Genomic DNA, 13,008 nt, shown 5'->3' on the forward strand with positions numbered 1-13,008 from the left:
AAGTTTGATGAGGTAAGGAAACCAAACTTGCCTTGGCCGTGCTGGCACAATCAAAATGACCTTGGCTTGGTCCTGTCTGATATTCATAAAGACCTTTAAGAGTAATGGAGTTGGAGGACAAGAAAAAAACCCAAAAAAAACCACACCAACAAAAAACCTTTTGTCCATTTCATGAAAAAGCATATCCTGGAGAATAGGGATTCAGTTACCCTCTGGAACGGAATTTCCTGCCCTTTGTGTTGGGAACCATGGCAAAAAGAAGGCTAGCCTCTGGAAATCTTCAAGCTAGGAATATTTTATTGAGGACTTGAGAGTCCAACTCCCATTGATAATTTAAGGAGAAATGTCTGCTGAGGTCATTTGCCATGGTCTGTTGTATATCCAGGAGGTAAGAAGCCAAGATGACTATGTACCAATTTCAAAAGATTTATCAGTGTGGCGCAGAGTGAGGGGCAATATGCTTCACGCTGATTACTGATAATACATGCAAGCTACATTGTCTGTCATGATCCTGATGGACTTGTTTTTGAGTAACGGAAGAAAATGAAGGCAAGCATTTCTGACTGCTCTTAACTCCAACAGATTTAAGTGCAAGCGCTGTTCTTCTTGAGACCATCTGTCCTGGACTGTGAGAGGACCCAGATATACTCCCCATCCCAAGAGGAAAGTGTCCAATGTTAACATGGCCATAGAGGGATTCTGGCTGAATGGGATTCCTACACAAACCTTGGATAGATTATTCCATGAGGTGAATGACTGTAGGACTTGACTGCCTACAGATACCCGCTTGTTCAGACTGTGCTTCTTGGGTACAGAAACTGTTCTGAGCTACCCCTGGAGACATCAAAAGGTGCAACCTGGTGTTTTGTGTAACAAAAAATGCAAGATGCCATGTGTTCCAGCTGTTGCAGACATGTCCTTGCTGGAACTTGAGGGATGAGCTGCACTCTTTGGATAAGGTCCTTTAGAGCAAGGAACCTGTCGAGAGGGAGACAAACTTTCTCCATTATCAAATCCAGAAATGCTCCTATAAAGAGAATTTGTTGCGTGGGGGTGAAGATCTATTTCTATATTTATCTGCAGGCCTAGACTTCAGAATGAAGTTGTTGTTTGAACTGCCAATCACATCTTCTGAAATGACTGACCCTAGTGAAGCCAGTCATCAAGGTAGGAAAAGGCACTTAGTCCTAGATGACAGAGGTAGGCAGCTATGACTGCCATGATTTTTGAGAACACCCTTGCAGCGGATGACAGGACGGAAGGGTCTACTGTCAGAATATTTAATTATGAAATAAACCTGCAAACTAAACTAAACATAAAAGTCAAACATTCTCCATACAAAAGTACATTTGAAGAGCACCAGTTCATACACATCTAATGAGACATGCTGGAAAACCAAGCACAACACATAAAATACCAGGACCAAAGTCACAAATTAATCCTATGTTCAATGTACATATCTTTGGTGAGTGCTCTAGTGACACATTCCACATTGTAAACCTGGTTATTTATCTTCATTCAGAGCATCATAAGTAATTAGCCTGAATCAAATTCCATCAGTCCTTAATGTTTGTGGACAAGAACTTTACAGTAAAAATTGTTATTGTCCTTCTCTGATGTTAAAGTAGAAAAAGCAAAATAAAAACCACTCTATTTTAGATTTTCCTACTGCAATTGTCAATGGATATCATCCAACAAGATGAAGGCAATTAGAAGAAATGTGTGGTTAGAGACTGACAAACCAAATTCTCTCTCTCTCACTCACACTTTAAACTCAACAGAAGTGTTGTGGAAAGATTTCTAATGAGGACAGAAGTTCTGAAAGAAAGCATTTGAAATAATATTGCAAGGTAGACTAGCACTGTGAATACCAGGAAGTGAAAATGACCACAGACTGTTTCATTCACAGTATCTGAGGCCATGTCTACACTAGTGATTTTACAGTGACATAGCTGTAGTGATGCAGCTGTGCTTCTGTAAGATCGCTCCTGATGACAGAAGAAAACCACCTGCACAAGCAGCGGTAGCTATGTCAGTGGGAGAAGGTCTCCCACCAACATACACTGACAGATGCGACAGTGTGGTCAGCGCTAACTTATGTTGCTCAGGGGTGCATTTTTTCACACCGCTGAGTAACATAAGTTATATCGACAAAAATAGTAGCATAGATATAGCCTATGGGATCGCAGAACCTGAACTCCAGTAAATTTTTAAAAAGTGAGTTAAATAGTTTCAGACACTAGATCAGTTGCCAGATCTCCCAACCAGTTTTTAGTGGTCGTGCCCATCATTTTTTTGTTCTTTCAAAATGCTGTTCATTCCCTATTGTTGTGAGAAAAAAACATTTAAAATAAAGGAGAAAATATATAAAGGGTTCCTGAAGAGGGACAGGGAAGGAGGTTGGAAGGGCAGGATGAAGGTAAATTGGATAGCATAACCCAAAGTAATGGCCCCCAATATCCATTTGTCCAATGTTATAGCCTCCCGTGCTTGACGAAAGAGAGAGAGGAGGTGCCCAAAATGAGGAAGGGGAGTTGTGTCATGCAGCCTGGACTCTTGCTGTCCAAACAACAAAACTGGTGTTTGGATAATGCTGGAGACTAGGATGAAGCAGTCAAGGCAGCCTCAGGCTTTTTCTTTGAAAATCTTGACCTCTTAGCTGTTTTTTCTGGTGGCCTCTGGTGGGCAGAAAATTATTATGGCGATGTACTGTTCTCAATGTTTCTGTGGCAAATGGTCAATAAGCATTGAACTACTCAGTTCAGGTATTCATATTTCGACATCAGCACTTGGTGATTAGCTATCCTGAACTGTAAACTGTAATGTTGCTAACGAGTAACACCTATAACCAAAAAGGTCGAGATGTTTCTGGTCCTTCTTATAAGGGGAGGTTTCTGAATATGTTGCTTGCCCCTTTCATTGACTGCATCCACAACCAGAGAATTTGGTGCTGGGGAGCGAATAAAAACTCAAAAGATACTATGTCCCAGCCAGGGATTTTATCAACCTGCCTGCATGTAGTGGGGGTAGTGGTGATGGGCTGCTGCTGGAGTTTGCCAGATGTTCTTGGCTGACTCTAGGAGGGCTTTATTAATTGGCAGTACCATGCTGAGACAGAGGTGTGCAATATGTCCAGGAGCTTGCAATGGGAATATTGGACTTCTTCCAGGGAAATTTGCAAGGTGCCAGTGACTTGCTTCATCATTTCATTACTGGAAGAGCCTAAAGTCATCAACCAATGATAGTGGTGGCATTATTGCCTTGTCAGGTGACAATGAAATGTCTGTAAGGGGGGGGGGGGGGCACCTCCTTGTCCATCCTTGCCTCTTTCTCCTCAAAGGTCTGCTCAGACTCAGAGCTAAGAAACCACTGAAAGTCCCTTCCCAAGCACAGTAAAGAGGCGAACTAAATGAGAGAAAGGGTATCAGCAGTCATAGGTATCAATATATAATGGGACTGAACACACCCTCCCACCCCAAGATAAACATAACTGAAGAGAAATAATTTATGTTGTGCAGTAAAGCAGTACTTCTGGAGGTAGCAATACACTGAGGAAAGCATGGCTTATATAGTACCAAGGAAGGGCATTGAAGCCACAGATGAGCTTCTGCTGCACATGATGGTGAATGGAGACTCTGGATTAGTGTGGCAGAGTGCCCAAGAAGTCACTAAAACATTTAAAATAAGGTTACCTCCATCCAGTCTGGGCTGTCACTGATCCTATATCGAATATTAAATTTCAGCTCCATCTCAACAACTGTAATTTGGTTCTCCCATGACAGTTTCAAGACAGTGGGTAGTTCTCCTGAATTGACTGCTAAGTTGCGTGGAGGTAGAGGTTTCACTAGAAGAGAATGAGAAAGTACTGAATTATCCAAGTGCTGTACTGTTTAATTCATATGTATAGCATGAAGTATGGTATTTAATGCACCTGGAATATTTTTATTGGTTTACAAGTTCATTTCTCTTTTCTATTATCTAGACCAGAGGTGGGCAAACTACGGCCCACGGGCCACATCCGGCCCACGTGACCCTACTGCCCGGCCCTGAGCTCCTGGTCCAGGAGGCTACCCACCAGCCCCTAACCTGCTGTTCTCCCTCCCCCGCAGCCTCAGCTCACTGCGCCACCGGCGCAATGCTTTGGGCAGCGGGGCTGTGAGCTCCTGGGGCAGTGCAGCTGCAGAGCCGGGGCCTGACCTAGCGCTCTGTGCTGCATGGTGGTGTGGCTGGCGCCAGCCAGGCAGCACAGCTGTAGCACCGCCAGCCACCGGTGCTCCACGCAGCACAGTAAGGGGGCAGGGAACAGGGGGGTTGGATAGAGGGCAGGGGAGTTGGGGGGGGGGGGTTGGGAGTGTGAACAGGGGTCGGGACGGTCAGAGGGCAGGGAACAGGGCGGTTGAATGGGGGCAGGAGTCCTGGGGGGGCCAGTCAGTAAGGGGAGGGGGGGTTGGATGGGGCAGCGGAGGGCAGTCTAGGGCAGGAGTTCTGGGGGCGGTCAGAGGACAAGGAGTGGGGGAGCGTCAGGGAACGGGCGGGGGGTTGGATGGGGCAGGAGTCCCGGGGGAGCCATCAGGGAGCAAGAAGTGTGTGTGTGTAGGGGGTGGGGGGGCAGTCAGATGAGGGGCGGGGCAGGAAACACCAGGCTGTTTGGGGAGGCACAGCCTCCCCTAACCCCTAAACTCGATGCAGCCCTCAGGCCAAAAAGTTTGTCCACCTCTGCTCTAGACTACTCACTGACAGTACCAAATGCCTGAAGAGTGCTCTTTCTTTGAAGGAGATAATGTATTGTGGAAAAGCTGAACAATGAGGTCTGTAATTTTCCACCTTTCAGAAATGAAAGGCCAGATTCTAGTCCTTCTTACAGCTGCATAAACATGGCTGGAGTAGTACTACCCCTGCCTAGGGGACTATACTATAATGGTTCCTATGGCACCCCTCCAGTCCCAGTGAAGACATGACTCTACTCTGGTGATAACTGGCTGCCAGAAAGGCTTTTTTTGGGGTGGGAATTGGTAGGTGAAATTGGTTGCTACACTTTACTTTAGAAATTGGCTGGGTAGCAGGCTGCTTCTCCCCCGCCTCCCAGATATGCAGCGAGGTGGGGAGAGAAAAATCAGAATCACCTTTCACATCAAGACCTCTGCCCAGCACTGCTCAGGATCTAGTCCATAGTATACTATTTTTCTGAGCACAGAACTACTGTTGCCAACAGCTTGAAGTATTTTACAATATAGAAACAGCATCTACACCCTAGTTCAACAACATTCAGAGCAGTAACAATTAGTTCTATTGCAATTCTTCAGACTTCAGGATCTTAAATAAAGCATATAGTTACCGATGTCCACAGGATCAAAATCAATGTGCTCAGATTCAGCCTTCCCAAGGGCATTCTTAGCTTCCACCCAGACCTCCAGGTTGACAAAAAACTGAACACTGGAAATGTCACAAGAGTTATTTACACCTTGTGGTTCACAGTCAGGCAAGGTTTCTTGATGCCTAAATTGAGAGAGAAAGAAAAAGCAAGGTTAAAATAAAGCAGTAGTTTGCATTTATACGAAGCACTTTCTATCCAAAGATCTCAAAGTGCTTTAAAAAGGAATGAATCTAGCCCATGTCATACAGTAAATCTGCAACAAAGCTGGGACCAGATCGCTGGTCTCTCAAATCCAAGTCCCATGCCTTAACAGGAAGCCCAACCCATCCTTAGTCATGGAATTAAAAATAAATAACTTTTTTGTAAAGTGATAAGGTGGATGAGAGAATAATCTTTTATTGAACCAATTTCTGTTGGTAAAAGAAACAAATTTTTGAGCTACAGAGGCCTCTTCCTTCAGGTAAAGTGACAGGTATAACGTGAAAGGGACCCAGGCTCCAGACTGGGACATGATATGTAGATAATATTAGAAGCTCTAATGGATGACCTATGGTGTATATTCATTGCCATAAAACTTCAATGTTTGCACTGATTTACTTCTCTGCAGCTTTCCACACAGCAACAAGGTGCCACTGACTTGCTTACAAGACACAGCTGCACTAGACAACACATCACCACAATGGCTTCAATTCTTTTCAAAAGCTACCCAGAATTGGGATGGGAATCTATTCCTCTTCCCTAAAACTGATCAGCTGGGGAGTCTTGCATACACCCCAGTAATCTACATGAGACCTCCTGAAGAGGAGACATGCAGTGGATCCTGTAGCAAACAATTCACTGATGACACCCACACCACCCAGCTTTCACCTCATTTTGAACAGATATTACCATTGCCTAACATGAGAAGTTTAGTTACAATTAAAAGAGATACCAACTCCTGGATGCAAAGCAATTGGCTGGTTCAAACTGAACCTGCAAGACTGAAGTAACACCAGTGGGAGAGTAGAAGCAATCTGAGTAGCTCATAGCTTTCCCGCCATCACCAGAATCAAGGTTAAAAAATAATAATAAAAAAAAAGCAGACATCCAAGCAAAAAAGCTGTCTTCAAGGGTAAAGAACATAACCCACTGGACTATCACCATTCAGATTTATTTACCTGTTCAGCATCAGTTACAGCGATGTTTGCCACAGAAATACCCATAACTGATACAGAATCTGGTTCAAGCTGTACAATAGCTTAAAACCAATGATATCTGTACAAGACTCTCTTCCCTGCACTCTCTCTGTCTTGGAAAAAAAAGACAGTTACTCACCTTTGTAAATGTTGTTCTTCGAGATGTGTTGCTCATATCCATTCCAATTAGGTGTGCACGCGGTGCGCGCACACCTAATTGGAATCGATATGAGCAAGCACTCGAAGAAGAAACATTTTATTTGCTTAAGTTTAAAATCTTAAACTGTAGGACAAACTTGCGTTGTCAAATGTTTTAACCTGAAACAGGCTACAGCAGCTTCAGAAGTCTAGATTTACAGTAACAAAATATCGTCTTTTTAAAAGCTTAACAGTTTTATTTAGCCTATATGAAAAACCCTAAAAACAATTAAGATGTGATATACCTGCCTTTTATAAAGCTTAGACAAGATACTTACCATTGAGATTTTAAACGGAAATCAGTGGCTAGGAATGTATCCCTTCCAGGATTCCAGGTACAAGTCATAATAAATTCAGTTTTTGACATCTGATGCACAATGCAACTCAAATTTTTAGGCTTCTCTGGGGGCACTGTATGAAAAAAAGTTACTATTTGTAATTTATGTGCACATACATTTGATTCCAATGAAAGCAGCGATGAATACACTGATGCAAGAGTAATTTATTTACTGCTGCATTTAGTAAATGCTAAATATTAGGAGATAGAGAACATCTAGTGAAGTGTAATGCATAGATGCCTTGAGAAAAAGTCTGTAGTGGTAGGAGTCATCACTGAACAGAAAGCACATGATTTGGGGATGGAATGAAATTTGGGACAGGGTAAGGCCTAGAAGGCTAGCACAGAATGCACTGGAATGGAAGGCAGCAACGGGAGTAGTGATGGCAGCAAATCGGTTTGTGAAGGAAAAGGAAGAAATGAGACCACACATTGCTGTAGTATTGATAATATTTCAGGAGTTTAAGCTATGAAGATGTTAACAGATCATAATGGCTTATTACTATAGATAGGTTCTCTCACATACACAAGATACAATGTGTGCAGAATGGGTAAAATTCATCCCAATATAGAGAGCCCACATCTCATCTCCAGATTTTGCATTGCACTACATTTTGTTCTTCATTATTGTCGCAATCCGGTTCATAGTTATGGCTATTTATGGCCACTTGTCGGTCCACGGCCATCTTGAACCTGCTAAAAGGACAAGACAGCTTCCATGTTGGACCAAGTTCTTGTTAAAGGGCAGAGATGCTATCCTGCCCAGCAACACTGGTTGTGTATGCTTTTCCTTTTTTTTACTGGGTCATCTAAGGGTCAGGCTGGTGCCGTGTGCAGAGACCTGATCCTGCCCAGCAACTTGTAGTGTCGTGTGCAACATTTTGGTGCTGTGTGCATTTTTCCCGCTCTTTTTGGGCCCGGTCGTCTGGAGGTCAGGCTGGTTCTGCCCAGCAACTCCAGAGTACTGTATACAGAGACCTGATTCTGCCCAGATACTCCAGTGTGCCGTGTGCAAATCCTTCCGACGTGGGGTGGCAACAGCTCAAATCCTGAAGGGAGGAGGGACCAGGGAGCCAATCAGATGCTGACACGAGGGAGTGAGACCTTTCAATAAAACTAGGTTTCCCCCCAGAAAATCTTGTCTTGACCATTTTCTTTTTGGTGGAGTATCCGCGTATTAGCCGAAGGACCTGATCAACCTTTTGGCCAGGGTCTCCTCCCGGTAATAGCTAGCTCGTGTTCGTGTGGAGTATCCGCGTGTCAGCTGAAGGACCGGATCAACCTTTCAGCCAGGGTCTCCTCCCGGTATTGCTAGCTCGTGTCGTGTCGTTTTGGATCCATTTCCATCAACTCGTCATGCTTCTGGTGTCTGCTCTGCTGGTCAGCTGCGCCTGGAGTGCGGTATTTGCTTTTTGATATCTGACAGTTAGCTTATTTAGCCTCTTATTTGTTCCCTTCCTTAACTTGGTACCAAATATCTACTCAGAATATCAGGATCGTATTAGTGAGCTCAGGATTGCACAATTGTTTAGCTAGCTTGTATTATTGTTCTCTTTGTTATTGAATTGTTAATTGCAAACTGCTTTATGTGTTTGAATCACTGCTCTGTCTGTGTCCAGTGTGTGTGTGTTTAACTGGGGAGCTGCCTCTACTTAGAGGGTGGCTGACCAAGGGGGTCCAGTCCCCGCGGTCTGAGTGAGTGGAATCTGCCCAGCTGCAGCCGCACCACACTCTGGGTTTACCCTCTGTGTGAAAGCAAGGGTGGCTGAGGCAGTGGCCCGTGGGTCTCTTTTCTGTGTTTGCACCGGGCACCGCCCTGACGAACCCGATTCCTATCTGTGTGATTGGTGTGTCTGCCTATTTGGTGTGGTGTGGCGAGCAGTATAAAGTGTATTATTATTGTGTTGTGGGGTGTGTTTGTACTTTTGATACCATCCCAGCCAAAGTTGCCTACTCCCCCAGCCCAAGTTGTAATTATCCCCTAAATAAACGCAGTCACTTGGCTTTTCAGTGTTACCCTGGTCCTGCCTGTCTTTTCCTCACGCAATACCAAGCTTGAACGAACCCCCAGCTAATTCAGACAATTATTTTGCAAGTACTAAGACAGACAACATGGTACTTCGGGCATGGCTGAGCTAATTAACGTTGGAGTTGGATTTCTCATTTCTATATGTTTAAAATATTTTAGTCTCCTACCACTAACTTCCAGAGGATTGCTATCTGTGGTGTTGCAATATAATTTCCCAAGAATACTTCCTTTCTACAACTACTGCACTCCAATGATAATTTGCAATTTTGACAGCTGTGAACATGATGAAGAGCAGGTCAGTTGATAACCCCCTCAGAAACTGAACATGAAGTTTTATGAACATTATTAAAAAGGAAAAAAAAAACTAAGTTAAAAACCAAACAGATATTGTGAGAATGAGACACAATCATTAAAAATATGCTTTAGAAAAAATCAGACTCTTCAAGAACTATATTCTTTCTATCAAGCCCTTCTTCAGCTCAATGATTTCTAAAAGGTAACATTTTCATTGTGACACGTTCACATTTTCTTCACAGAGCTTCATGCATGTGCAGTTCTCTTGATACCCTTTTACGTATATGAAATACATAAAATGTATTTTCTGCTTTGTGGATCATCTTTTTCAAAGTACTTTCACTTGTTCTGTGTGTTTTACCTTTGGGGGATTTTTTGTACAATTGTTCCAGAGGAAGAAGGGTTAAGAGGATACACCAAAATGTCCTTGAAAAACATTTTCTACGAGGCAGAGAAGAAAATGGAAACTTGACAACATTATACGGTATCTCTGTGTACGTAAACATTTAATGGGAAATTTATAATATCCAAAGAAGAAAAAGAGAGGAATAAAAAGCTACTTACAGCCCAGTGTAACTGCAATCCCATAGATATTCTGCTCAATCTGTCCATCTGCTAAAACGTTGCATGTCAGAGGAGTAGCTAAAGTAGAGGTGTCACTAAATGTGACACTGGAAACAGTTCTGTTTATTACACGGTATTGTTCTTTAGGCACTACAGAATTTTTTATTTTCCAAATAATCTGATTGGCATGTATATTGCCAAAGTCAAGACAACTCTCATTGAGAATGCACAGTGCTGTAAAATTGGAGCCAAGGGTCAACACTGGAGACTCTGGGATGATGTAACCACATGACTGTACAAGTCCACCTGAAACTAAAAGGGATAAAATCAATTTGAAATATCACATTTCCATATGAAATCTTTGTATTACTATTGCTACAAATAATCTTTAACACTACTGTTATTGAAAGATTAGGAAAAATATTTGTGAAGACTGTTTTGTGCATCTGGCAGTATGTGTGTATAGACAGTTACACTGTATTGTGCAGGTCAAGTGTATTTCTTGTCTAATGCACTAGCACGAGCAAATCACTCATGCACTGATTTAGGGGAAGTTCATGTGCATACTCTTCCTCAGGTATTGCAAGAGAATGTTACCAGTAACAACAGAAGAACTGGAACTGAAATGACAGAGACAGAGAAAATGAGGTTAAAGATAGGACGCTTAAGTATTTTTGTTTTTTCTCCTACACTCATCCTCTCCCCACTGCTGGAAAGACCTTTGTAAACAACCACAAAAATACCCATTATAAAAATTCTGTATATACTATTTTAAAAGGTGCTCTATCAAAAACGTGACTTCTGAAATTATTCAGTCCCTCCCCCCCCCCCAAATTGCTTGAGCAGCAATTACCACAACAATCATATTTTTAGGAAATTCAGGAGGCATCTCTCTGGTAACAGGGCTGGTACTCAAAACAACAATTTTTTTAAAAAACACTAATCAACTAACTACTAAAACTACACTAACTATACAACGTGTACTATTTACAAGTTCAACTGAAGACTTGCAGATTCAAGGAATGGGAGCTTCAACAACCGTCATGGGAGGCTGTGGGTGGCTCTGCCCTTAATGCCTGCATGCAGTGCGTGAGGCACCAGACGACGCTTATGCCGCCTCGATGGGTACCGCTAAAGAGAAAAACTGACAACCCTGCACTGGAACATGCACACTGACAGTGGAATTGACATGTGCAATCACTCAATGTGGCATTTTCTGTTGACTCACATTAATTCCCTTCTTCTGAAGGGAACACTGCATGACTCTCACAATTGTGAGCCTAAAATAACTAAGATCTCTACTAAAAAGAGAGAAAAGTACAAACAGTCTGGGTACTGAAAGGCAGAAACAATGTAAGAATTACCACAACCGGCACAGGATTTATTGATTACATATACTATCGTAGGCCTCAGATACTAAAGGGAATGAGTTAGAAGCCCACTTTTTTTAATCTGTTCAGTTATTCAGTATGCAAATTAAGCATAAATTAATAGATCACTAGTCTAATAATTACAGATTTAAAGTTGCTATTTAGCCCTTAGTGTCCATGAATGACACCAGATAAATTATTCCACTGAAGAGGTGTACTGGGAGTCTAGGGTATTGCTCTCAATTTTCCTGAAGAGGAAGCGGTGGTTATGAGTGAGCCAGCCTGCCTGAGAACCACTATGTCACATCTAGTGACCCAGTCTGCAGCTTCACCTTCCTTTGCCGGAAGCATGTGGACAAAGTAGGGAGCAAAGCACTCAGAGGTGCTGCACTAGTGTAGCCAACTAAGCAGGACAGCATCCCTGCATTAGAGGCTATATTCTAGGGAGATAAAGAAAACACAAAATTTGTGTCTGCAAGGCAGGAAGGTGGGAAAACAAGGACAGAGTGAAAACAGGAGAACAAAGGAAAGAAAGAACAGGTGAAAAACCAAGCAGACATGGAAACAGAAAATTACAGTATGAGACAAAAAATAGAAGAATTAATCTAATCAATAACAACCTCTGTTATCCATCAGATAGAAGATGGTGCTGCAAAAAAAAGACAAATTATAAATGGGGAAGACCACCATATCTTCTGGGATAAAAGTACTTTCAGACTGCACCTTTTAAGACGTATAATTCAGAGAAGGACGTGCCTCCAAAAACTAATTCTCAATCTCTCCTTTATTTCATTCTTAGATGTGTAATTTAAGGTGAGGAATTCTATCTGTATGAATGTTTTACCTAGAATGTTACATGTTAAAGAAGACTGTGATAACTGGCAGTTTTAAGAAACATCTATTTTTCCAGTTTATTAACTCTTGTGCATTTGACAGCACTGTGTCTAATCTGTTCCAGTGCTGCCCCTGTATAGTCAATTTCTGCCTTTTGCTTTGCTCTTCCCACAGCAACAAGGGAGAGACCATAGGAAAATGTGACCACAGAGCTTCAGGTGCAGTACCTGGAACTAATTTTAATTTGTTTTTTTGAGATCAGCTGGCTAAAAGGACATCAGTGCCAGTAGCCATAATTGAGTGATAACTCTGTCTCTTTGGATTATTTGTTTGTACAAATAGCTAGCACAGTGGTGCCCTAATTCCTCATTGGGACCACTAGGCACTACTGCAACATAATCATCATTAACAACAGCTAGCTGCTCTAATAAGTCCGTGACCTGTCCAACATTTTCATTTAGTCTTACCTCCAAAAGAGCAAACGCTCAGGGAAATATATAAAGCATTCATCACCCAGCTCCATCGAGAAGACATTTTGCATATAGTTCCTGTAAAAAACAAAGATTTTATGTAGTTTCCATTTACTGCATTTGTGTAACCACCAGCTTCCCTTTATTGCTGCAACCTTTGATATCCTGCAGAAAGTCAGGATGGGAGAAGGAAAAGAACACACCTTTTTTCCAATCTCTGCAGGAAAAACAGCAAGCCTACACGATATAAATAGACGAGCATGGAATTAAAACTGTGCATCTATGCACCGAACTCAAGCCTGTACACTCAAACTTCTATTCCATATGTGGCAAAGTATACAAGAAAAGCATTTCATTCTTTAG

At 42.4% G+C, this 13,008-nt stretch overlaps 1 protein-coding gene across 2 annotated transcripts in view; it reads right to left on the minus strand.

Moving 5' to 3' along the window:
• IL6ST (interleukin 6 cytokine family signal transducer) overlaps window positions 1–13,008 on the minus strand; it is a 65,549-nt gene that overhangs the window by 34,653 nt on the left and 17,888 nt on the right. For both annotated transcript variants that reach the window (XM_045020925.1, XM_045020924.1), the window contains exons 2-6: window positions 12,643–12,723; window positions 9,972–10,283; window positions 7,026–7,158; window positions 5,336–5,496; window positions 3,693–3,844 (exon numbers count right to left, since the gene is read on the minus strand). In XM_045020925.1, the coding sequence (XP_044876860.1) occupies window positions 3,693–3,844; window positions 5,336–5,496; window positions 7,026–7,158; window positions 9,972–10,283; window positions 12,643–12,723 (839 nt within the window). The remainder of the gene's footprint in view (window positions 1–3,692; window positions 3,845–5,335; window positions 5,497–7,025; window positions 7,159–9,971; window positions 10,284–12,642; window positions 12,724–13,008) is intronic.

This window comes from Mauremys mutica, chromosome 6 (assembly GCF_020497125.1).
Source record: "Mauremys mutica isolate MM-2020 ecotype Southern chromosome 6, ASM2049712v1, whole genome shotgun sequence".
Classification (NCBI taxonomy): domain Eukaryota; kingdom Metazoa; phylum Chordata; order Testudines; family Geoemydidae; genus Mauremys; species Mauremys mutica.